The sequence below is a fragment of the Neofelis nebulosa genome, chromosome 12 (assembly GCF_028018385.1).
Source record: "Neofelis nebulosa isolate mNeoNeb1 chromosome 12, mNeoNeb1.pri, whole genome shotgun sequence".
NCBI classification, from domain to species: domain Eukaryota; kingdom Metazoa; phylum Chordata; class Mammalia; order Carnivora; family Felidae; genus Neofelis; species Neofelis nebulosa.
Genome location: NC_080793.1, coordinates 55,467,173 through 55,493,900, shown reverse-complemented (window position 1 = coordinate 55,493,900; position 26,728 = coordinate 55,467,173). Strand labels below are relative to the sequence as shown.

General features: G+C 37.2%; 1 protein-coding gene across 12 annotated transcripts in view; it reads right to left on the bottom strand.

The window, feature by feature from the left end:
* Window positions 1-26,728, bottom strand: part of NFIB (nuclear factor I B) — a 458,972-nt gene that overhangs the window by 12,243 nt on the left and 420,001 nt on the right. For 3 of the 12 annotated variants that reach the window (XM_058695324.1, XM_058695326.1, XM_058695328.1), the window contains exons 9-11: window positions 22,326-22,491; window positions 18,822-18,904; window positions 8,806-8,894 (exon numbers count right to left, since the gene is read on the bottom strand). The exons of 1 other annotated variant lie outside the window; for it this stretch is intronic. In XM_058695324.1, the coding sequence (XP_058551307.1) occupies window positions 8,806-8,894; window positions 18,822-18,904; window positions 22,326-22,491 (338 nt within the window). Of the gene's footprint in view, window positions 1-8,805; window positions 8,895-18,821; window positions 18,905-22,325; window positions 22,492-26,728 lie in introns of those variants that run through there. 8 more of the 12 variants (XM_058695325.1, XM_058695327.1, XM_058695332.1 and 5 more) reach the window with 6 other exon arrangements.

Here is a 26,728-nt window from a genome sequence, read left to right as displayed (position 1 = left end):
CTTGAAATAAGAGCTATCAGAATGACAAACTTCATTTATTACTAGTCTGTGTTTGTCTGGTAGTGAGTTGGGTAACCCATTTGGCAAGCGTGTTATAAAATGTGAAAATATCCAGCACACTAATACTTTTTAGGGGAATAATAACATTGCCCATTCAGAGTTCACACACTGATTTAATCCTAAGACTGCTATATTTACTTCAAAGATAGTGAGTATGCTTCTTTTTCAACAAGCATAAAAAATACAAGAATGAAGCACAAAGGATTTTATATATTCAGGAATACCTCAACTCTCCTAGGAGCTACATTCCTTATAGATAGAAGTAACAATGAGCAATGGTGCAAAAAGCACAGAAAGTAAATAAAATAACTACCTTAATTTAAAAGGAGGATTTGCCTTTAATTCCTCTGCACCTGTTTTAGGTACCTCCAAAAAGAAAAGATTTTTACTTCCGTAGCTAAACATTCCTAATTTCATCGCTACGATAAGTAACACATCTCTACTGGGATCTCTCTCCCAAAATGCACAACAATTTCCCCTGGCAACGGCTAAAATCCACCTGGAAAGACCAATCACGGGCCGGTTAAGGAAGTATTCCTTAAGTTAGAAAAGCCTTGCTATCCCGAGTTGTGCAGGAATGCGTTTGGATTGGCGGCTCACTTCAACACGATACAAATGCTATGGATGATGTCTTAGGAAAACATGCTAGGTCACACCAGTTGGAGGAATATATGGGTAGTATTTAAGAACCTATACATATAAGAATTATTATATGTTATTACATAGTAAGAATGTATTTATAAACTCATTAAGGTATTAGGACCAAAAAATGGTACTTAGTAAATACACTAGTTGCTAGCACTTACGTTGTGTGCATTTTTTTGCCAGGCACTGTTCTATGAATTTTCAATCCTCACAATCAATCGATGAGAAAAGTACCAGTTGAATTCTGATTTGACTGATGAGGGCACCGGAGCTAGGAAGTTGTGCCTTCCCCAAGTCATGCTGCTGTTAAGTTACAGAAGCCAGGATTTGAACTCCAGCAGTGTGGTTCTGGGGTCTGCATTCTTACCCATTACACTTTACCTCATTTCCCTCTTTTGTGAAGCAAACTTTACTTTTATCAACTGGGCAAGAACTTATATTATCCCTAAATTATATAAGAGATTCTCTGAATTAAGGTCCGTATCATTTAGAACACTGAAACTCCCAGGGAAGGATGGCTCTTGAGTCCAAATTTTAACAGAAATCACTGTATTTGATTTATCCAATGCCAGATGCTTTTCAGCTGAACACAATATTTGCCGTTGTTCCTGTATGTGCAGATGTGGCTCGATGTCTAATCCGCTTGTCGAGTTCCACCTCAGATGAGGCTAAACTAGAAGTAAAATATACAAAGTGCTTTACACAGGTCTTGGGTTCCTTCGATTTATTTCTCCCGTTTTTAAGGATCATTATTGCTATCCAAATGATCCTATTTGCATGCAAGATGATTTCTAATGATTATTACTATTTGTAATAATCTGTATCAGAAAGCTCCCTGGCCGGCTCTTACCTGAACTGCAAAGTACTCTTGTGGGCTCTCTGGGAAACACCAAATATCATAAACTGCAGGTGGCTCATGGAATTATTCTAACTGCAAGCAATACCACTTCATAGTAATGAAAAAGAAACGGATTTCTTTCTTAACTAAGTAGGTAAATAGCCTTCTTTATGGCTACTCTTTGGGGACCAACGATTTTGGAAATAACATATCAAAACGGTAGGCCATCAAAGCTCATTAATTTATATTCAATTGTTTCAGATGTGTTTTGTTATTAGAGCACGCTGCATTGAATGCTGACTTTGCCATGCGTGGGTATCAGCATTTTCTAAGTGAAATAATGGCTTATGCCAGTGAAATAGTTTATCTAAGGAAGAGCACAGGGCGACTAAATAAACAGGGCACATTTACTGCAGCTAAATATGAAATGTGGTCGTTATAATTACTAGACTCTTTTAGCAAAAAGCTTTTACAAAATCCTAGAAGACCCTTCAACAAGGCAACCTATATCCTTAAAAATAGTAAAAACTTATTTCCTTAAAATGTGTACTTCAGACATAAGGAAAATACAGGTCCCCTAAATAGGCCGAATTAAGTTGATTTTTTAAAAGAATTACGTTTGAGATTTTTCATGTCTTAGAACTGAAAACGAAAGATAGAGAATTCCCACAAAGGTGGCTAATTGTAAATAAATCACAGTACACGCATGCACACATCCGTAACGTTTTATGTGGCTGTGGGAGGTTTCAGCCAATTAAAAAATCTAGCATGATCAGGCTCCCAGTGGTTATTTGAGCTCCTCCCACAGACCTTACCACAGCAGAGAACCCGACATGTGGATTTCCATCCTTTCTCTGGTCTGTATTCCTCTCTATCCCTGGGTTCCTTTCAATGCTATTGTTACCAGTGCGCCTGCTCCCCTGATTAGCATATGTGAGTCTCCAACAGCAGACAAAATTCTCTGCAAAAATAATGCTCCCAAATAGTGCCTTTCACTAGAGAAAATCACCCAAGGCATACTAAATTAAAAAGAAATGTTAAGTTTTACACAAGAGCAAAAGCCTGTTCTTTCCCAAGGGATTTTCATGTAAAAGCAAAAATCAGTGTAACTTGTGTAATTTCACCTCTAAATAACAGAATTTCTTTGGATCAGAATTCTGAATCATAAAACCACAACCGATTAAGGAACTGAACACATTTTTTATATTATGCCTGGCAATATATGTGCAGAGAGAATCACACGTGCAAAAACAAAACAACAACAACAACAACGACAATCTTCCTTCATGTAAAACAGAAATTAAGAAAGGAGGGAGTCACTGTCACTTTCTGCAAATTTCCAAATCTTCAAAATTTGCGGTCTTCGATTTCTGGGACTTAAACAGGCTTTTTTGCCTTTTCTTTTCTCGTATGTTTAGTAGTATATTTACTCATTCATATGCTTTGTTATCTAAGTAAATATGACTAAAAAAATTCACGATATACCTACTAACAGCACTCGCAAACACGAAAACCAAAAGGTCAGCTCCTAAAAGGGGTGTTGGCTGCCAGAGGAGCTGACTCCTGACGGAAGTAATGCATATGTAAATCTGGCACTTTCCCTAAAACATCTTCAAATAAAGGAGGTGTTCAAATGTCCTTCTTTCGTTGCAAAGGGTTAAGCGGCAAGGTTTACGTTTGAGAATTTTCTGAATCACGCTCCGCCCTCTCCCGTAGTGCAGCCAAAAATCATCTGACAGGAAACATAAGATTAAGTTTGTCCTACCTAAGCGAACAAAGAGTGCTCTGAACAGGCCACCGGTTTACTGCAGAGCGGGAACTTTTCTAATCCTGCTGGAATCCGCAGTGCTGCTCAGAAAATATCACGGAAAAAGTTGTTTTCTTTCCTCTAACATCTTGTCTCTGGATCATCTCATTTTGGTCACACTGCAGATCCCGCTGCTTCTCCCATAAAGGTTAACTTAAAGCTCCAAACATAATCATGTGGAAAATGGACATTATTGATTCCTATGGTCCATTGTTCCCCTCTCCTAAGTCCCTGAAGTTCAAGTTCAATCTGGAATTACATCATGTCTGGTTTCTCCTGGTTACCAGACGGCTTGAGACGTGACCACAGCTACAGAAAAAACAAACAGCCTTCTTCACGCTTCGGCTCCCCTATCGATTCAAACGTAAACTTTTTTCTTTCTCTCAAGTATGCTTCAAGTATGGAGCATGGTTAATTTAGAGATTAAGTTCCAAATTAGATTATCTAATGGCATCTTAATGGATTGCTGACCCATTTCCTGTGGGATGGCAGCATGCAAGTCTGGCTGGAATACAATTAATTTCTTAGGAAGTGTTCTGAAGAGTTTCCTAGATAAAAAGGAAATGTTGTGTTGTGCAAATCTTTCTTTATAAACGGAGAAAGTTAGGCAAAACTACTGCGAACCCCAATGTATTTTCCAACAGCCAGATCACTGATACTGTGTGTGTGTGTGTGTGTGTGTGTGAACACTGGATCCAGGGAGTGTTTGAGGACGGTAACATTTTTTATTCCATAACAGGTGCAAATAATTTTTGATGAGAATGGAGTGATTCAAATACGAGGAACAACACTAGCTAGCAGCTCCAGTACCAAACGGTGAGCATGTGCATTTTTGGCTTTTGCAATCCTCCTCCTTGAACCAAAGATCCTTCCATGCATCTACCTGATCAGCACTTCTATCATAGTCCCAGAGTGGTGCTAGGGGCCCAGAATGGTGTGTAAAAAGTTGAACATTTTGAACACACTTTAGAGCTGACAGCTGAAAAGGAAATTCAGCACTCTGAGAATAAAGCTCCCCCCAGGAACTCCAGGAACAACCCAGCTGTTGTGCCGTAGTTATGTGTCAAGATAACAAACTGAAAGCAGGAAATGCTAACCTAGTGAATTTGTAGGGATGGTCTAAGTGTAATGTTGAAATAAGAGTTAACTCTTAATACTACCTGCGGACAGGAAACACCAGGAAACTCGCTGTGTTTCCTCATCATACATGTGCCACATGTGTAGGTGTGTGCGCACACACACGCACATGAATGCGTGTATGCACACGTATGATCCACACGTGTACGTGCACACACACACACACACATACATTACACACAAACATATGGTTTGCAACCCAATACTGAAGATTATTTTTGTTCTTATATCACTGAGGACATATATTTTGCAAAGACCATCTTATGGGCAAAGCAAGGGAAGTGGTAAATGGTTGAGGACAGTGTTATGCAAATAGGATTCTATGTATGAAGTGAATGCTCCTACCCCTTCCTTTTGCCCCCCTCCCCTCTCCTGACCAACCAGATCCAAATAATCTTTACTGGCTGCCAAATTTCTCCTGGGAAATCAAACAACTCCCTAGAATTGCAGTAATAAACGACAATTTCTTACCAAAACATGTGTAAAGTAACTACAGAATGAAGTATTCAACTCACAGAAAGGAGCTGCTAACACATGTAACATGGAAAAGAGCTGATAAAAGTCTCTTTGGTGCCATTCAATTATGGCATCAGCAGAGACACAAAAATCCTTCCAATTATTTCAGTGAAATCTTCATTTATTCATTATTTCAGAGGCTGAGCAAATGGTTTGTGTAAACATATCCTTCAGTAACACGCGCATGTTTATTTTAGCCATCTGAAGGCTTCTTCTATGTTTATATAAGCCATCAGACACATACAGCCACTCACTTGTGGCTTTGCTTCTCTTGAAAGGGGTGAAGGGAAAGAAGAGGGAATGAAACAATAAATCCAGTTTCTCTTTTGCATAAAGCACTCCCTCCAATGTTTTAAAATAACTTCTGTTTATATTATTCTTGGATTGTCCTTCAGCTTTCTTTTTCATTCAATTACATTGCTCTTTCATACTTGATAGTACAAGGCATGCTCTGGCTATAGTCTCAAGAAAGCAAGCCAGTTAGGGAGTTAACTGCTGTATTTGTTTATACCCACATAACTCACATATGCAACAGTGTCATTTGTCCACATCGGAGGACAAAGCACAGACACGACAGGACTCTTATGAACAGCTTAAGCAACTCCTCACCTATTACCCTCCCAAGAGCTGAGCCCCTCCTGACTCAAGAAATGAGTCCTTCACCAACAAACTTCACTCTGGGTTAACTGCAGTACCTGACCTTTGGGTTAGACAGAAAAAATTCACATTTTCAAGGTGCAAGCAACACACACACACACACACACACACACACACACTTCACAAAATGCTAAGGTCAAAACAACAAAACACCTTCAGGGTAGCAACCTAATAAGTCTGTGAAAACTTTCCGATTGAGTCGCTTTGGTTCCTAAGGGAATGTTTATACATGGGGTTGGGGGCAGGACAAGGAGGGAGGAGGATAGGGGAAATCTTTCAGCTTGGATTACACGTGCAGGGCTCTCGGCTCTCGCCTCACTGCCATTTTCAGTCGTGCAAAAGGAGCTGCCTTTGACATGGAAACACCTCCAGGGGAGGATTCATGTAAAGCAGAAAAGGAGGCCACTGTGGAGGAGTGGTGGGACCAAGAAAGTAATGGCGACAAACAACAATCACAACAAAATAAAACAAAGCAAAGGCCAAACACAAAGCAAAACCAAAACACCTTCTTTGCTTTGTCCTTTTCTAGTATAGAGTCTCCAGGGATCGCCTTGTGTTAAAACCAAAAATCAACAGCCACAGCAAAAATAACCTGATATTTTCTTTATGCCATTATGACAAAGGCAAATTATTTAATTCTCTGGTTGAACTGCTCTACATTCCTCAGATATTTTCTATTTAATCAGATCATTTTAAAGTTGTAGCAGTGCCTCGATGAGTTTAGATGTCTGTTATCCCCTTAAAAGTAGTAGTAATATTGCAGAAGTTTCTGATTTCCTTTTTCGATATCCTTTCTAAAAAATTTTTTTCATAAGTGACCACAGAGTACAAACTATAAACCATGAATGAATTAAGAACGTGTTGTGCCACAGACATGGCTTATCTGTATTATCAAATATGGACTCTACTTAAGCCTATTTAAAAAAAGAAGAAACTATAACAGAGCAAAGCAAATTGCCGTCTTATTTGAGTATATTTATTGTAAACTGTATAACACTTAAGTTCTAAGAACTGTGAGCACCTGAATCAGTCACACAGCCTTTGGGACAGTGTACCATAGAGATTCAATAAACACCTGTTGAATGTACAAACGTGATGCCTGCCATTATCAATTATGGGCCTTCTGAATCACGATAAAAAGGGAACAAGCCGAAAGCTACCTTTTTAAAGCTCTTTGAAGGATTAAAGCCAGTCTATATATCATATCAATTAACCAAAAAAAAAATACTATCTTTGAGGGGGGAAGAAAAAAATCTTAACAAAATGAATTCTAAATTTCTTTCTGACTTCTTATAACTTGAAGCTGATTACCACACCAATTTTTCAACAAGAAGGGGTTCTGTAACATGAACAATGGTCTCCTAAACTGGGTTTAGTCATTGTATTAATCCACTCTGATACATAGGGTGATTCATTGTCCACTCACCTTTTCCTTTTCTGGGATGTCAATTTTTCATTCAAAACATTACTAGGAACCCGGTGCAGTTATATGTCAAATAACCAATAACCGATACCTTTATTTGGCTTTCATGTACTTTATAAAGGTACTATCCTATTTTAGATAAGTAAATGTCAATCAGTAATCATAGATTTAGAGGTTCACACAGGTATAGCCACATTTAAAAACATGAGTACACTCCATCTGACTTGCAATTCTTATAAATACGGTAACATTTGTACACAGACATGGTTTTTATGCTCACTGACATGGAGAACATGGACTATGAGAAAGTTATGTAGTAAAATTAAATCCAAACATGGTGTTATCAAATCCGATTAAATTAATTTAAAACCAATTAAGACTATTTAAATAAGACATTTTCATGGGATTTAATTCATATTCTTTTTAAGACTATTTAAACAATATGTTCTCCTTGTGCTTAATTTCTTTTTTATAAGTATATATTGTATTTTTTTTCCAAATGGAGGGATTATATAAGCTTCTTGGGGAAAAAAATGAAAATACGTAAAAATGAATACCTTTTAAAGTGGATGTATACCAATCTTTAAGAAGAGGAAAAGTCATATCGTATTCATTTTAGGAAATGCATTAATAAAAACTCATGAAGTTTTAAAAACTGAATCCAACTAGCTGTCTTGGTTTTCACCAGAGGAAAAGTGGACGTTCTGTAAATTCCATTCTTTTAAATTCTCCTTTTCAGCAGCTTCTGTCACGTGAAATGGGGTTCGGCAGTCCACTTACAGCTGATTTTTGAGTACGTACTTTTACGATACAGCATCAAACTCATAGCAGTGTTGGAAAATTATGTTGGCTCTGCATTTGGTGAACTCCTTATGGGACTCCCTCACGCTCTTCTAGAAATTTTTACCTCTTATTACACATGATTATACCACGAATTTTAATTATTTAATTTGCCAATTTGACACAATTCGTTCTTTATTAACATAATACATAAGAAGCTGACTCAGCACTACCTTCCAAAACCAATACACGAGATAGTATCGAAACTAATTTTGAAGATGAAACTAGTTTTAGGATCATTTCCTCAGCCAACCAAACAAATTCAGTTCTCAATGATTCATATCAATGAACAGAGGTTAAAAACTTCATTTAAACCAAATTCCTTCTTTAGCTGTTGATTTCAACAATCGTCTGACTCCAACATTAACGAACGCCGCTGATAACAGTTAAGTCAACTAATTTGGAAATTTTCTTCTAGCTTTTCCCCTCCAACAGGGGGATAACTGACTAGTAAAATGGCTTAAAGTTAGCAGTAGAGGAAAGAGCTGAAATGAGAAGAACCCATAATGTGAAAAACCCAATGCTTTATTAGACCTCAAATAGCTGAGAAATCTTCCCTCAAACTATGATTTCATTTTTTTTAGGTCCTGAAATGTTAGGTGTCAAATCTTCTCCCCGCCCCCTCCCCAAATTATAAATTGTTGAAAACATTTGACAGCAGTTGGAAATTCCAATGATCAGTGAGCAGATGTTATAGTCCCAAATTAATTTGAAGTTGCATTGACAAAAGAAATACAGGAGGAGAGTAGGGAAAGAGCGGTGGGATAGCCCAGACAACTACATGTTTAACATATATTTTCTGTAAAGCTGGTTAAAAACAAACACTATAGCTCATGTAACTTTTAGGTGTAAGTGTAGGGTTGGAAATAATTAAAATGTTACCTTTGCCAAGTAATTCCCAATGTATCCTCACTGGTACTGGGGTATAAATGCCTGCCGTTTTGATTCATGGTCCAGTCACAAATCCTCAGCTGTCAATTGAAACCTAGCAGTCAGATATGGATCGAGCAGTTCTACAGTTTTTAGTATTTAAATGAATACATGCAAACCAGTACTGTACATGGCATTAACCTTACTTTCCCAAGAGGCAGCTTAAAGGAAAACAAAAACAAAAACAAAAGCAAAAGAAAAACCTTACTCTGCAAAGCAAAATTCCTAGACACTCTTTTTAGAAAACTCTACTGCAATAGGCCACTCTATTAATTAAAGCATACAAGAGAAACGAGTGCTTAGAACATAACAATTAGCCATTATTAGAGTACAAGTTGAGCTGAAATAAAAGCAAACGTTAATATTCAATAGAGAGATATATTTTAGGAAGAAAACAAAAAAAAAGCTTTTTTTATGCAACATACCAAATAATCCGCACTGAGTAAAATAATCAATAACTTTAAGCATGCAGTTTGCAAAACACAGAAGACATGCAGTTTAGAGGAGTAAAGGTCCCACCTTATACATTCTCCCTAGCTTATGTTTAGAAGCATCAAGGTATTCCCTTCTAGATGTTTCCTAATTTTGCTGCAGTCAAAGTGGCACTGTTTAGAAGGAGTTGATGAGGATTTCTACTTTGATTTTAAACTCAGAGTAATGGCATTTAAAATACTTTACCACATCTGAATAGAGCCAGGAATGCACTGAGTACAAGCTGAAACAAATTCTTCCCAGATCTTGGAATCATCAGCTCTGCCCTTCGGAAGAGGGTTCGAGTAACCCTATCCAGCTCTGTTTGGTTCACAGCTGCCCTACGGTGCTAGCAGATTTATTGAAAAGATATATTGCTTATTTGTATGCCTATGAAAGTAAACTTATCTGGCTTTGGCCGGGGGGGAAACCCCACTAGAAAATCATGGTTTGTATCGTTAGATAGCCTTGCTGTGAATTAACTGCATCTTGCATTGAAAAGATGTCTTATTCAGAGCAACCCACTGCACCTTGTTTGCTGTGTTTCAGTGAGGATTTCTACAAGGTGATGATTGCAGCCAAAGTGCTTTTAAACTCCTGATAAATTATTGTAATCCTTTCTGATAATGCTATGGCTTAAAAAAATGGCTATTAAGAGCCTTTACTGTTCCTGTTAGACCAATGAGGTTCTACACATTGTGAGTAATAGTGATTCTGGAGTTTTAGAATAATTGTTTAGCACCCTTTTCTACAGGTCTATGAGTCTCCAAATATACCATCTAAAATTTCCAAAACACATGTTTTCATTATATTCATATTTTAGGTGAAAGCAATTTTATAAAGAACTGAAAAAATTCCCTTAAGATAAGTAGGTAGGTAGGTAGGTCGGTAGGTCGGTAGATAGATGGCCAGGCAAACAGATTGATAGGATGTGCGGATTCTTCTCACAATGTACTCATAAAGGAGCCATAAACCGGTAAAGAAATTAAATTAGAATGAAAAATATTCTTAAAATGGACCATAATACTTGCATAATAGAGAAAATGTATGCTTGATTAGTCTTAAAACCAGATAACAAACTTTATGGCAAGATTTTTTTTTTAAGTGCTCAACATGAATCATCTAATCAGAAATGCAGTGTGATGGGGCAATCTGTTTTTTTACAGTAACAGTAAGCCTATTGTCTCTTTCAAAATGCATTTTCTTAAAGCAGTACTATGAAAAAGATCTAAAAACAGCTAAAAAAAAAAAAAACCCTTGACTTTGTGTCAAGATTACCTTAGGGACCACTTATTGATTCTACTCTAGTCAGTGAAATTCCTAGTTTTTAGTCAATTAAACATTCTCAAGAATGGAGGAGTATATTCAGGCAGAGCTCATGATAATTCTGCTAACTTCAGGTGAGTTTCTGTGGGGCTCGCAGCCTAGGTTGCAGAAATCTTCAGAAAAAGATGCTTTTATGACGCCAGGAGAACCTAAATATTACTCACTGATTAACTGACTTGTCTCACAAGCAATGACAGGAACACTGTGTCTCTTTGGAAGGATGTGTTTGTAAACTGCTTAGTTTTTTGTTGTTTGTGTTGCTAATGTTTTATTTGTTTGTTTACCACCCTAACAAATGTCAAGGGGGCTATCTTTGGCCACATTTGTAACATTTAAAATCAATGTGTTTGGGGGCTTTTCTTTCCTAAAAGTAGTCCCAAAGGGGTTAAACCTGACCATAGCTATTTACTTTCATCCATACGTAAGATAAATTCAATAGGGTTAATTTTTTTTCAAAACAGAAAATATGATGAAATACATACAAAACAATCACTAGACATAGTAGTTAGCAATAATTTAGATGCCAAAAAAATTGGCAGGATATTAATTAGTATTAAATTAATTTCCTCTCGGTTACTGAGAACGACAAATATAAATTAGATTTATTTATTATTAGTTCTTTAGATTGTGGGGTAGCATTATCAACATTTCCAAAAATTTCTGAGGAGACCTGTTTATACATGCTTATGTGTTATAAATTACTTAAACCAGGTCACTTAAGCAAGACCCTCACTCTTTATGTTTTTTTAATTTATTAATTAACCTTCTTTTACATAAAGCATCTTTGAATTAATGAACTTCCTGACGAAGTGAAATTTTAATTTTAAAGGTGATGGTGTGGCAGGGGAAACAACTGAATAATTAAACTAGAAATCACTCTTCACTCTTATTCCTAATAAGATCAATTACTAAGACTCTGTTTGAGGAAGATAGTTCTGACTCAGCAAATTTTGAATAGAATCTCGGGGATAAAAAGTTAACACTAGGTGTATTACGCTTCTTTTGGGGGCATGTTAAATGTTCTTAGTATAAGTCACTATTCCCAACAGCAAAAACTCGTTACATTATATTCTAAATAAATTTACAATAACAGGTGATAGTGTTATTTGAGGTTGGGGTGATGATTCCTCAATTTCTGTCATGTGAAAGAGTCACTGTTATATAATGTAGCTATCAATTCTCTTTAAATAAATTTGAAGACTTTAATTTCAAGTAGTACATAGGGTTCAATAACACTGTAATGGTTTTTCCAAGTATTTTCGTCAAAAAAAAAAAAAAAAAAGGAAATTACTTGTTTCCTCCAATAGTAATCAAATAGAAAACACTAGGTACAGATTAGTTCAAATATTTAGTCTGTAAGAGTTGTGTGTTTGAATGGAGGTGGAGAGCAATTCCTATTTTTGTAACATTATAGTCTTTAACAGACCTGAGCATATGCATATCCTTATAGAAATGCACACTCCCATAAATAATTTTAATCCTTTAATTTTATGCATCTATCACAATGAAATTAGACTGTCTAGAAAACTGAGGTAAAATTTACATTAAAACAATTATGCCCAGAATTCCAAGAGCAAGCAAAAGGTGAAGTAAGGAAGTAAGATTGTCCTCCAGGAAAGCTATGAGTAAAGGGTTACCTACGTAACAAGTAAGGAAGAAGTGAAGGTCAAGTTTTCCTGCCTATGTTCTTAGAATGGCATTCTCTCAAGACTCTGGAATGAGAACCTTGTTCCTTGCCTACAAGGATGGGTTCAAGCAGTTTCCCTCAAAAATCTACATAAGAAAAAAACACCTAAGAGTTGGGTCATTATCCTTTCCTACGCTGTACCCACATTAGTCATAGGTAGCTGACAGCTATAAAGAATCAATATTGCTTGTGATTTCAGAGTTAAGATTTTGTTTATTCAAATGAGGGCCCTCCATTGTTATTAACAGGGGCTTTTGTTAAATGCTTAGTAATTAGCTTTGGGAACAAAAGAAAGAAGGTAAGCAAAACGTTCTATTTTGCTAGACTCAGCAAACAGGCCGATGTACTAACAGTCCCTCATGATGACAACAGCTCTCAGTTGAACCAATAAACCATTAAACTGTAAACAGAATAATCAACACAGGCAAATTTACCTTCTCACTTTTTTTTTTTTAAGTTTACAGTGACCCTCAAGGGAATATCTTGAAAGGTGTGTTTTACGTTCTTAGGGTTTTTTTGTTTTGTTTTGTTTTTGTTTTCATTTCTACAGATAGCCTCAAGGAAACAGACTTTTGGGGGTAAAGGTGCTTTTGAGGGGATGCTTAAAAGATAAACAATCCAATGTTCAAACTGTCCTCTAACTCTCAGATTAGTAGAGTTTTATTTTATTGCTTTTATTAATTACTCACCATGGAGCAAATAAAATGGCCTCTAAATGAACAAGCAGAACGTTCAGAATAAAATTGTTATATGTAAAACATATAACACATTTTTTAAAAAAAAGAGATTCAAGATCATCCTGGTACCTTAAAGTTACTTCTAATGTCAATTTCTGGAACCCATGCTTCTTGATATTTAATTTAGCTAGCGCAGTAGAATTACATTAAATGGGTGTGCATATCCCATGAACTACATAAACGTAACTGACCATAAATCCTAAGTATTAGCAAATGAAGAGGTTTCTCTTTTTTTTCACGTGGAGACTAGTTTAACTTGTAAAATGTAAGGTTTCAAGGGAACTCAGAGATTGTGAAGTTCAACCCCTTCATTTTCCTTTCCAAGATAAAGATACAGGACAGTCAAGTTTATGGACTCGTCCAAGATCAGACATGCCCTGTTTGTGTCAACACTACAGCCAAACCTCCGGACTCCTAATCCCTGGTTCTCACCAAAGATACTGATTTGCTTACCACTGTTCTTTTCCTACCCTATGCTTCATGTGCCCCCCACCCCACCAAGAATATTTAAGGCTAAAATGGCGATAATTATAACCTTCAGAATCTCCTCTACTTCCTTGATTCAACTTGGATCTTTTAAAGTAAATATTTTCAGAGGACAAGATAATTTTTCCCTTGTGATCTTGTTGATCGAGATGTAAGGCTACGGTAAACATAATTTTATTTTTACATTAATTACTTTATCTAGAATTTGATAAATACTGAAAGTGAGTGAATAAATAAATGAAGGCATGATAAAGCAGACCACGGGAGGTTTTTTTTAAAAGCATAAGAACTAGCCAAAAGGCTAAACATTTGCATAGCCGTTATTTTGACTGAAACTTCCTTTAAATGTGTTTCCTTTCCAGCTAGCATATGTGAAGAGTGACCTCTTATCCATTTACATACCTACCCAGAAGTCATGTGATAGGGTTTTACGTCAAGCTGTCAATTATGATAACAGACACAATAAGAACAGCCACAAGTTGTTGATAGCCTGCTTCCTGACTTTATTGAAAAGTTTGTTGATAGTCTGCTAGTGTCCTTTCCATTGCTTGCCTCTAATAAAAGACTACCTTTCCAGTGGTCTCAAGGTACCTAGCTTTGGCTTTGCCATTTGCCAGGACAAACGTTGCAAAGAAATTTCAATTAATATCTTAATTAAAAAAAAAAAAATTCCTACAGAGGCAATTTCTTAGGAAGGCCATTTGGTGCAACGGAAATTTTCAGCGTAATGAAAAGCACTTCCAAATTCCAGTTTGAAAATTATACCAGGGAAAGCGTTGAAAATATTTTGATATAAGGTAGCCCAGTGATTGAAATGGAAATGATAGCATGCAAGAGATGTAACATGCTGAAGCTCAGGCACCGATAAAATCCATGCAGTTGTGTACATAATGCAGGGACCTGAGCTGATCAGGCCATTCATTCATGAGCTCTAATAATAAGTAGTGTACATATAATCAGGAGATTATAATTTTGAGACTATGAAAATAAGTCTTACATCTTATAAACTAGAGCTTGTGTGACGTTGTCGTCTCCCTTTCGGAAGGCAAAAGTGACCTCCCACTTATGGCATCAAAAACCGCAAATCTGTACCAGGTTCATATGCTTTTCAATACCTGGTTCGATTAGTAATCTTTTACTTCTGAACAAGAAGCTTCTTAGCTACAAACTTTTATTTCCCACTTGCAGTGAGATTTTTTTTATATGTTGTACTAACGTGTAACAGTGAAGGTTCATATTTTTATTATAACCTTGCACTCAAATACAATGGTGAAAAGCAAGTTGACTAGACCCTCTTTTATCACGCAACTTCCAATAAGAGCAAAGAAAGAAGGCCTACAATTTTAACAGATTCATTATGAGGTTGACCAGATAAGGTATTGGTGCTAATTCGAGCAAGCCGCCTCCTGTTCGCCACTCATACTAAAATTGTTAGCGTGGATTATAAAATAATTTCTGGGAAGTCCAACGCTCTGCCATGTAGTTCCCATTCTCTCAGCTACAAAACTTGGGACATGTGGGTCCCCTCACTGCCTATCACAGGGAACGTGCACAGTGTGTTCGCAGTACGAGGAAGAGAAACACTGCATTTTACTAAGCTTCTGTGAAGTTAAGTCAGCGTGGAGATCCTGGACACTTCTGAAAAAGGTCCAAATCATAAAAAGACATTTCTCAGGAAAGACCAAAGAGTTCAGTTTGCCAAAGCAGGACCCAGGGGTTCCTCAAGCCACCACACCACCTTCCCATAGAAAAGTCAAAGAAAAATGAAACTCCAGTTGATGTCTGCTTTTAAGACCTCCCCAAGCCAACAGTGAACGCAGGAACGAAGCCAATCATCCCAAAGACAGTCTAGTTCCAGACCCTGAACAACGCGACACACAGGATTATGTTAGGAGATAAAGGAAAAATTCAAGTCCTGATCAGCTGGCATGAGCTGATGATTATAATTAGAGGATTGTTTGTCAGGGCAAATGATCAACTCGTTTACGTGAATATTTCTGAAATAGTCTTCATGATTACGGATTATTTTTTGGATTCAAATGAGATATCATATTTACAATGATAGGTGAAATTCTCGTGTCAGGAAAAAAAAACACGAGTATTTCAAGGCAGTTAGCAACCGACATTAATCAGTAATAACCATTTTAAGGAGCACTGAGGTATAGCATTACTAACAACAGCTGTATGTGTACCAAGTTAATGGGTACAAAAGTATATGCTTTTATGCTTCTAGTATTCAGATTTGCCAATATGGATGTATTACTCTTACAAGTGGAATATTGGGTTAATTTTAATATTTGCCATCTCAGTTTAAGAATGCCAGTATCCCTGTGTGTTTGAAACGACTATATTGAAAGGTCTCCTTTATTGTCATTTTGTGGAAAGATTATTTATAAGATAGTCAAAATTATTCAACAATCTTAAATTTATTGTTAAACCCTAATTTATGTAGGCTATATTAAAGTTCTTTTGTGAGAAAAAAATAGCATTGCACAATGCACATCAATACTTTTCATAACCTAAAAGGATAAATCTTTATAAAGAGGCCGCCAATAAACTGAAGAATGTACCTGGTGACAATATTTATTCTTAAGGGGTCATGTATATTAAAGGCTATGGGGAATGTTTAAAAGAACTCTCTCAGACTAAATCCATTGCCTTTCTAATTTTGAATTTCTCCTAGCTAATATAAAATGATTGATTACCTTTATTTCATGTACCCCTTGATTTTCCTTTTCATTCATCATTGAGTGCTTTAAACCAAATGCATTTAGAACCTGCTGCTACAAGAGTGGTCTCTTTTAAATCTTTGTAAAGTAATGAAAGGACACAGTAAATCAATCTCATTTCTGCTGTAGGAAAGCATAACCTTTACTCTACTGAAGTCATTTAAAGTATTTCTGTCCCTCTGTTCCTGGATAGTAAGCCTAAAACTTCATCTCAGTGATTCTTTCAAAATTTAAAAGCAGAAAAGTAATAATCTCTTAACTGGAACCTTACTTTAGTAATATCCGTGGATAGTATGAGATGCATAGACATTCATTTTCCGCATGCCTCAAAACTGTAGCTCATTATAAATTTGCCATATTGGGCTTCTTCAGGTCAAAAAGTAGCCTTCTTTCATCATCTACAGGGCAAATTATCCATCTGCATGGTAAATGCAGATTCTAAATAGAATTGAACATTTCATTTTTAGCTCTGACCCTTCTATAGTTATTTTTTTTTCTTCCGAGGATCTATACACATCGTACGTTCCATAAATATCAACCGCATTTGACCAAACAAATCATATTTCTATTGTAAGAGGTCTTCACTTGACATTGCCCACTTAAATAAGAAATGGTGGTCTTTAATAACAAAAGTTGGTAGTTCTGGAACTCGCGTATATGTATTTTCAATTAAAATGTGCCCAGATCTCCATCTACCTTAAGACTCATACCTTCCTCAATTAAAATGTGCCCAGATCTCATCTACCTTAAGACTCATACTACCTTCTCGATTCATCCTCGGATATGCGAAAGACAAAGTAAATTTTACATGATGGACTTTTGTGATCATAATTACCTGAGCCTCTAAAGTTAGTCATCTGTGGTAAATAAAAGAAATTAAAGCTGCCACAGGTTAGCACAGCGGGATGGGAAGATTGCTTCTAAATACGTGGAATTGGGTATAGTCTAAATGTGTTTGGGGCTAAAGGAGGCATGTTTCTATGAATTAAAAATTAACTGGAAAGTAGAGATGTGTCATAAAGAATAATGCAAATCCCATGATGAAGATATTTCTGAAAATATGTGGAATGATTTTGAAAAGAACAAGTTTCCAAACCTATAAATCCTACGTGTTTTTTTTTAATAAACACAGTGAACATACACATTTGTCAAATAGAACCATATTATAGTAATTATAACACATTTCATATTATAGCAATTTTAGAGGTGAAAAAAAGCAACATTCCAGAGAATTATGTTGAAAAGCCAATGGCTGGCAAAACCACCAATTATTATTTGGTATTTTCATAACTGCGTACAGATGTTTTCAGTTAGTTCTCACTCTTTTGTTTGGTTTTGCTTTTTGAAAATCTGGCGCGATGTCAAGTATCTTGAGTAAGCTATCATCTTTATGATTTTCTCTGAACTCCGCAGGTGGTGACCTTTGATATATGTGGTCTCCTACCTTGGTCCTCAACTGGGCAGGACTTGGGAATTTCACATGAAGCACAGCTAAGAGAGAGCACAGGCTAGGTGGGCACGTCCGGAACAAAGGGAAGCAGGCAAGAGGCCCCGGTGAGGCTTACTACCTACCTAACGACACAGACAAATGCACCTACAACCTATGAACGAAGAGCAGGTAAGCTTACACCAGCTCCTTCTTATTCACGATAGCCTATTTTTCCCTACTTAATATTTTGCACACTGTTAATTTCAAACTGCTCTGCTATCAGAACTTGAGAGCAGCAAACATATGCATCATAAAATATATCTAAATTCCAAAGTGTTTATTAGAGTTATTTCTGTCGTCCTGTAACTAGAATCATGGGATTTCTGTATTGGTATGTTCCGTGCCTTTGACTGTGGCTAATTTGTTTAGAAGCCACCATTAATCCTGGCTGTATATTTTCACAGTTTGGGTAAACACTTCATTTGCATTAAATTTACAGCATTAATGAGATGTGAAATTTAAAATGCTACTTGAAACATAAATGATGTAAGAAAGCAGAACAACAAAAAAGTGTTTTATCACATCTGAAATCAGTAAGCCAATTTAAGCCTATTAAAATAGGAATGATGTGTCACCCGAGGTTTTAGCTTCATAACTCATCCTCTTGGACTAAAAGTCCAAAATGAGGAGTAAAAACATCTGGAAACTATGAAAGAGCTCAAAAACACAAATTGTGTCCTGCTTCTACTCTAATGGGCTTTTAAATCAGTTTTCAATTTTTGTCTTTGGAAGCTATAGGCTAGTAAGTTCTCAACAGCCAATAAGACTGAGAAAAATCCCCTGGCCGAGACCCTGGTTACTCATGGATGTTATCGATCTAGGCCACAGAGGCGGAAAAAGTCTTGAGCCAATTTGAGAAACCCTGTTTAGAGAGGCAAGAAACAAAGGATAAATGAGAAAATATTCTGGAAAATGAAATGATCAGTTTCTTTCCCAGAAGCCCCCGGGAGCCCCGTTCTGAGTCCAGATCTGAGAGGCAGCATGGAGAGAGCACCAATGCGAAAGCGTGGCTACACCATCACACCTGGGTGAAACTTGCCCACCTGTTGCTGATGTAGGAAGGATGGGTCTCTTGGGCTTAGTCCCACATATCGATTGGCTTGAGATGTGCCTGAGGCTGTGTAGGCTGATTAAGGAAGAACAAAAACAAAGATAAAAATTGTGAACTATCAGAATGAACACCCTGTCCATGTAAAAGAAACCCAGAGAGGAGGGATTTGCAACCAAAAAATAAAACAAATAAATAAAATAAAATAAAATAAAATAAAGTGTCACTATTTTTCTATTCTTTTGTCTGAGTGAACACCAAGTGATACATAAAAGAAAGGGCAGTTGACTTCAAATCAGTTAGTTTTTCCCCCTCCCCAGAAATCTATCCAGTAAACCACATCTGACCTTTGGCAGTGGGTGTCTCACACTGACGTGCTCCGGTTATAGTCCCACGGGAGTACCAAGGGCTGGCTCTGTAGCAGGGCCCCTTTCCTACTTGTACTGTTTCACCAGATATTAGCTGTCTAACAATGGAATAATCGATGAGGGTCTGCGATTCTAAACGTAAAAGCAGACTGAAAGTCTGTCGGGAAAGAGTGAAAGCTTGTAATAATGGGATGTAAGCAGATGGGCTTGATGATACCGAATGAACAACGTCTTGCTAAAGAGAAAATCTAATATTACTAACATGAAGGAGAAGCCTATATTTATGACAGCACAGAGAGTGAATCACGTCAGAACTTCAGTTAATGTGAAAATGACCTTAAGTGTCAGAGAAATGTTTTGGAAAAAAAAATTCTTTCTTTTTCATAAGCGCAAAGAGTCAATTTCTTGTGATTGGCCCAGGGAGGGAGTGGTGACATCTTTTAGATACTTGGCCACCAGGCGTTAAGTACATGTGGGGAATATTCCTTAAATTATTTTGATCTCACCTTGCAAGTACTTTTGGTACAGGTGCTTTTTGGTACAGAGTGAATTTTCCAAAGAAAACAGCTCCCTATTCCTAAAGATTTTTGTTTCTTTTCACAAGGAAAGGACTTTCCAGCACTAAGCAACCCCACTGCCTCATGCTGGAATAAACAGAAGAACTATATTTTCGCCATTTAAGTTACATTTATAGGTCTGAAGAAAGCCAAAATGTTTGGCCGAACACCATCAGATTAATGAAAAATCCAGACATTAATTTTAAAAAGGCTTTTTTCTTTGAAGCCAAATATATTAATTCTGCCATGTCCATTTGAAGGGTTGCAGAATTTGATCCACTGAAGCTTTTTTAGGTCAACTTTTTAAAACAGTGAAGATGCTCACAATTCAGCTTTAATTACTCCTGAATAAAGGGCCCATACAAGGGCAGCCATAAGCAGCCAGTGGCCCTACTTGATGACCAGGCCTCTGGCATTCAACGCAAAGCATGGACAGCTGGAGAAGAGCCTCATAGAGGCTCAGAAAGCGATATTCCTTCTTTTCAACCATGAGAAGGAGGTTTCCTTCATCTATGTGTTTTCTTTAATTTCACTGACTTATCAGTTCAATGACCGATTTCTCATGATCCGTGTTGTCTCGGGAGCTGGAGCTACAAGTCTGTTTATAGGAAAGAAAAACAACTCACTAGATTTCTTTTATGTGGGAGTGGGAAATAAGCTGATACAGCCATCTTTATACAACCAAGATATACCTTCTGAATATTTTGTAATTTTATGAGTCAAATCAGATCCCTTTTGATCAACCTACAGGTGAGTATAAGAACAATTCATTAGCAAGCAGGCTAATAGCACTCCCATGGTGAGCTGTGATCCTTGGGGTCTGATCTTCCCTTGAAGGTCCTCTATTAATATCACTATAAGATTAGGTAAATGAAGTTTCTAGAACTCGGTTTGGATCATTTATCCTGTGATAGTCTTTCAAATGCTTTTCAAAAAAATCTTCTGGTTTTCATTTGCTTTTATTTAAATTGCTGACCTTGGTTTGCTCAAAGATGCCAACGCATCCACTTTTAAAATCTGGATTGTGAGGGGCAAGTGGGTTGATGAGCACTGAGGAGGGCACCTGTTGGGATAAGCACTGGGTGTTGTATGGAAACCAATTTGACAATAAATTTCATAAGAAAAATAAAATAAGTACAAAATAAAATAAAATCTGGATGTCGTATTTTAGTGGCCGTAATGTACACAGCTAACCTTTGGAGCAAAAGAATTCTTAATCCTCCTTGACTGGATTTCACCCATCTGTGCATTCAGGGAAGTGTTCCCTAGTGTAGGACCCTCTACCAACAAACCAGTTACAAACAGTAAAGATTATGGATGGGAATTGCAAGCCTACATGGACAGATTAGGCTATGGGGCCTCATGAATTTTGAGAAAGAAATGCTGAATTCACTGTACACTCAAAGTATTGTCCATTTCTCTTATAGGGTCCCTTTCTAGGTTTTCAGAAGCCGCAAAAAAAAAAAAAAAAAAAAAAAAAAAAGAAAGAAAGAAAAAAAAAAACAAGAAGAAAGCATCTTTCCAAAGCCTGAGAAAAGGAAGAGCCAGGGGTGTCTCTGTAATTCTGTAATTTTACTTAGACATTTCCAGAGCTTTTTGATTTTTTTTTTTTTTTTTTGCCCTAGGAAAGAAAATGGGACCTCTGAATTTCAGGTATATAATGCATAATTGATGAGGAGTCTGCTAATTCCTCCTGACTGGAGCTTTATCTCTTCCACTTGACCAATCTGTACGTGCCAATTCCAGTTCCAGGGAGCCTGCAGTTTGAATGAAGCCAATTGAAATACTGCGCGATAATTTCTTGTGTATTTATGAGTATTCGATACGAAGAAGCAAAGGAATCATTTGGTTTATTGGTAGGTTAGATGTAAGTTCACTGGATAAATCTCTGACATTTAAAATGTTATGGCCACGTTCAAAACCACAGTACCTGATGGACCATGATAGGCAAAAACGAAAACAAAAAACAAAAACAAAAATGAAAAAAAAACCCAAAAAACAAAAAATGGCCGAAAGTGCAATTGGCTTATGTGTGCCTAATACTCAACTTTAAAATGTTATCTGCATCCAACATCGTGTAACTGTTTTTTGTCTTGTTTTGTTTTGTTTTCTTTTGCTTTGTTCTTGCAATGACATAGCCTATAGCGACGTAAACGGGCAATTATTTTACAGAGGCCCTGATTCGGACTGCCGTGTGAAGGGCATTGATTTCTATAGGAATGCTCCAATAAGTAACAATTATCTAATCTCTCTGGGTGACATAAAAACCTTGTACACTGAGTTATGTTATTCAGTGTATTTTCGATGTATACCTCGAACGAGCAGGCATGACTTATTATTATTTTTCTGACAACTGTTTATTCAACAAATGAGCTTCTCCCTTTTCAAATAGGATGGACTGCCTGAAATTTGAGAAGAGAGAGCTTGTGAGAGCCAGGCCACATACATGCCTGCTAGTTCCACATAAATGAGAAATCTCCATCTGGTCTGAAAAGTTGCCGTGTTTCCCACCTTGGATCAGACATCCAACGGTGCCTTTGATGGACATTTCTCATTTCCTACAGAAATACTTACTGGTTGCTGTAGGTGAAGCTGCCTCACCTTCAGTGGATGTAGTGATGGGTTTAGTATCTGTCATGGTCAGGGTCACAGGTCGCACTGCACTGGGATGGGGAGAGGGTGCCAAGACAGGTGTGAAATGGCCAGGCACTTTCCCTACTACTTGACCACTGCTGTTAGGCTACAAAACAAAAACAGAATGGCGGGTGAAACAATCCAAAAGGCAGTCATCTTGTCCACCAACTTCCACTCAGCACCCTTGGCCACACGGACCCGGTACACTTGCTGTTAACCACCACACGCCTTCCCAAGTCAGAGTCAGAGAGACCAACCAATGGTTAGTAGTAAAAAGAGGCAGCAGCACTTAAAAGGAAGTTTCACCTTCAAAACACTTCGTACGGGTTAATTCATCTTTACAACACGCCTGAGAGCCAGGCGGAACTGATCCTTTCATTCAGTAGCACGGGCAAGACTCAGGCGGAGACTTACATGCTTAGCCCAAGACTAGAGTGTAAATAATTCCTGAGCTAGTGAGAATTTGAACCGTGCCTTCTTCTTCTCTGCTGTTCGTTTTCCGCGGTCAGTCAGTTTTGGCTTTCAGCACGCGATTTTCACCTAAGAATGCTATCACTGACCCAAGCAAGACAAGGATATCTAGGAGATCAAACACATCCAACTCAATAGTGTCCATTATTTATAGTCAAAGCCCATCTTCGGCATTCAAAACCTCTAGCTCTCCGTCACACACAAGTACGCTTGGACACACACACCAAGCAATTTAGGCTCTAGGATCTCCACTTAACTTTTGACGATTGACCCATACAAGCAGATAGAATGATATTTCAAGCATTTAAAACTTCAGATCCACACGATGTAAAAGGATGGACTAGGTCTGACCTCACAACTACAAATAAAAGATTTCCAAAGTCAATTAAAATGTGCTGAAGGAAAGCAGAGGTCAATCAAATGTACTTTGTTACCTTAAGTTACTCCTCCCTTGCTGGGCATGGAGAGTTACGCAAAACATTATTGTTGACTTTTGTGGGAATCGGCTAAGAAAATCCCCCGGGGCAATGATAGAAAAGACAGGAATATCTGAGTGTTAGCCTCGGGTAAGAAAACAGTATCCATGGTAAGGAGACAAAATCCTAAGGGTACACTGTTTGAAAAAAAAATACTGGAATGTATTTTTCTAGACAGAGCATGCTATCCTTGATTACACCCATGTTGGAATTCTCCACTGCATGATGTACATAACAATTTGCCATGAGAGTATTCTCCACAAATATTTCGGCTCTCTGTGTTAAAGGTAAACAGTGCAATGAACGGAATAGTTATTTAATTCCCTGCACAGAAATCACCAGAAGACGTTTCTTTAGATAAAAAGATGAACAGCTAATAACACTTAAACACAGTCAATGAGACACATGCGCTAAGTCTTTGGTTAGGTTCCTCGGAGGCCACATTACTTATTCTGTAAAGAATAATGGACTTCTTGAATATCCTGACTATTCATCATGAGTAATTTTAAGTATTTAACTTTATGTCAGGAAAATTGACCAGCCTCTCCCCCACGGAAACCTACGAGAGAGTTTATGAGGGAGTTATATCTTTAAACTAATTTTATTTAAAATAATCCATTGAGTAGCATGACTGTCTCACTCAAATCGGTGCACCAGCGACGTAATTAATCTCCAAATTGCTGTGGGGAGGACAAGGCCTCTCAGTTGCCAGACTTAACAATCAAAATCAGCGCAGGGCCACAGGATATTTCAAAAGGAAGAGTGAACTACAGGTGAATGAGTCCTCATTCCGCCCCCCCACCGTTTTTAGGGCTAAACAGGTAAGTATCAAGAATCCTCTTTTGAAATGCACCTTAACTGGTTTTTGAGTTGGAGTTAAAAATCAAAGCAGGTATGAGGTGCCCATGAAAACAATTCGGTAATTTACTAGAAAGACACATTTTTCCTTTCAAGGGGAAAAAGGCATTTTCTTTTAAAGCAGACCATCAGCTTCTGGTTATCTGAACACATTGCAAAAGACTGTTTTGAGTATCTGCCTCAAGAAAGAAGAAAGGTCTCTCTCTATCACTCGTGGTACATGCGGTAGTAAAGAGCGTTTCCATATTCTGTGTACCCCAAACAGTTTGCTGGGACCTACCTGAGAACACGGGATGGAAGAATGACAATAATGTCAAGAAAATGCTGCACGTGATGTGTTATTACCTCGCCGATCTGCAAGCTTTGTCTACTGGAATGGAATCGACATGAACCAACAGACGTTTCACTCATTTAAAAACGACAAAAGTGACAAGTCCCAAGCCAATACAGACAACTTTTCTGGAATTCAGAGTCAGAATAGGAGGGTTATTCCTTTTTGGTCTTCCACTGGTTCAAACAGATGAAGCTATACTACTATAAAGCGTCTCTTTTAAGGCCGTTAGATGAACTTTCATACCACAGATAGGAAAAGAGAGACATCTCATTTGAAGATGAAGTTGAGCGGCATTAGGAAAGGATTACCCTACATAGTACGATGTTGCTCCTATTACATAAAATCCTGAGAGGGAATTTTTTTCTTTTTTTAAATTGAGATGAAAGTAAGATGCTTCTCTTAGAAGCTAGATCTTTACCTTAAAAATAGGAATAAAAACAGAACAATATAGGTAGATTATCACCTAATATGCCCTCTTAACTTATAAAGAAATGGAAATATACCTAAAACAAGCACTGAATAATTAAAGAAATGCGTAACACTAAGGGCCTGATTTTAATTTGCATAATTTTTCCCCTAACAGTGCCTAATTAAGACATCAGTTAAAAAAAAAAAATCCAATGGAACTCTAAGATTTTCCACACTGAATTAACGTTAAGGACTTTTAATGGATGTCTTAATTAGACTTTGTTATTCATGGAAATTCTACACAAATTAAAATCAGACCTTGTGTGCACTGTTCCCAGCTGAGTCTAGCAAAATGCTCTATGGAACTGAGACTCTTGAATCCACGATCTGACAGCAAATTTTATTTCTAAACTGATATATTAAGATCTACTGTTTTACTTAATTATTATTATAGTCATTAAAAGTGCTATACCATTTGGACATTTTCTTCTAAAATACAAATGGCTTAATTACAAATTCAAAACTCAAGAACGGTGTGTTTACTTTAGTATTATGAGTCAACAGAACTACAAGCACAGGTAACTTTTTAAGTAACCAAAATGGTGCTGGCTATGTCGTTATTCAAAAAAAAAACATTCAGAAAAGACCATTTTCCTTCATTTTAACAATCACGACCAACATGATTCTTCCAGATCTTTTCTTTGTTAATTCTAAATTAATATGCACATACTATTTACTGGCATTTTAGTAACTGAACAGCATTAATGACAGAATGTTTATGACAATCTCTCAGCGCATTAAAAGGCATAATAAGGAGTGGGCAGGAGTCTTGGAGGGAAAGCAGCAATGCCAAATACCAGACCATAAGATCAAAACTACAGTACAGATTCTGGATATGATGATTTGTGCCGACTCTGGCACAAAGACTGTCTATTTGATAATGAAAAATCCTCTTATATCAAATCCCTGTGAAGTGACCTCTCCATAGAAGAAGCCACATGTTTAGGGAGTGAGAAAGGCACGTGAGTCACTACACTTACACAATAGAAGTCCCTAAAACCACCGCACAATGTTAGAAAGAAAGAAAGAAAGGCAGAAAGAGAGAGAGAGAGAGAGAAAGAAAGAAAGAAAGAAAGAAAGAAAGAAGAAAGAAGAAAGAAACAGAAAGAAAGAAAGAAAAAGAAAGAAAGAAAGAGAGAAAGAAAGAAGAGAAAGAAAGAAAGAAAGAAGAAGAAGAAAGAAAGAAAGAAAGAAAGAAAGAAAGAAAGAAAGAAAGAAAGAAAAAAGACACTTCTGGCAATGTCCCTGATTATTAAATGTAGTCATGTCTGTGCAAAGAATATTCAGGTAGTCGTCAAACACTAAAAAGGTTTACGTTACCAAAGCTTATTTTAATACCTAATAGTTGGTCTATAAATACAACTGTAAGTTCTTTTGTGTGTGTTTATTTTAGCGCATACCTCGCCCCTGCCTGAAATAAGCACTTTGTCTCTGTGTTAAAGCAGGTATTCCAGAGGTGTGAACTCCAGCTCAGAGCTTTTTTGTCAATGCACTCACTTTCTGCATCAACTTTCTTTGCAGTCAATGAAAATTCAAAAACATCAAACCAAAAACACCTTCATGAATGTGCCCCTTTGGGGCAATACACTTCCTACCTGTCATTCAGCCACCTTTAAATAAAAACTTATTGAGTCACCAAGACACTTCCTGAAGATGGATTTCAAAAGCTTGATGTTCTGCCAGACATAGTGTCAGAGTAAGCTTCACGTATTAGAGTCAGACCTGTTCCATCTCCC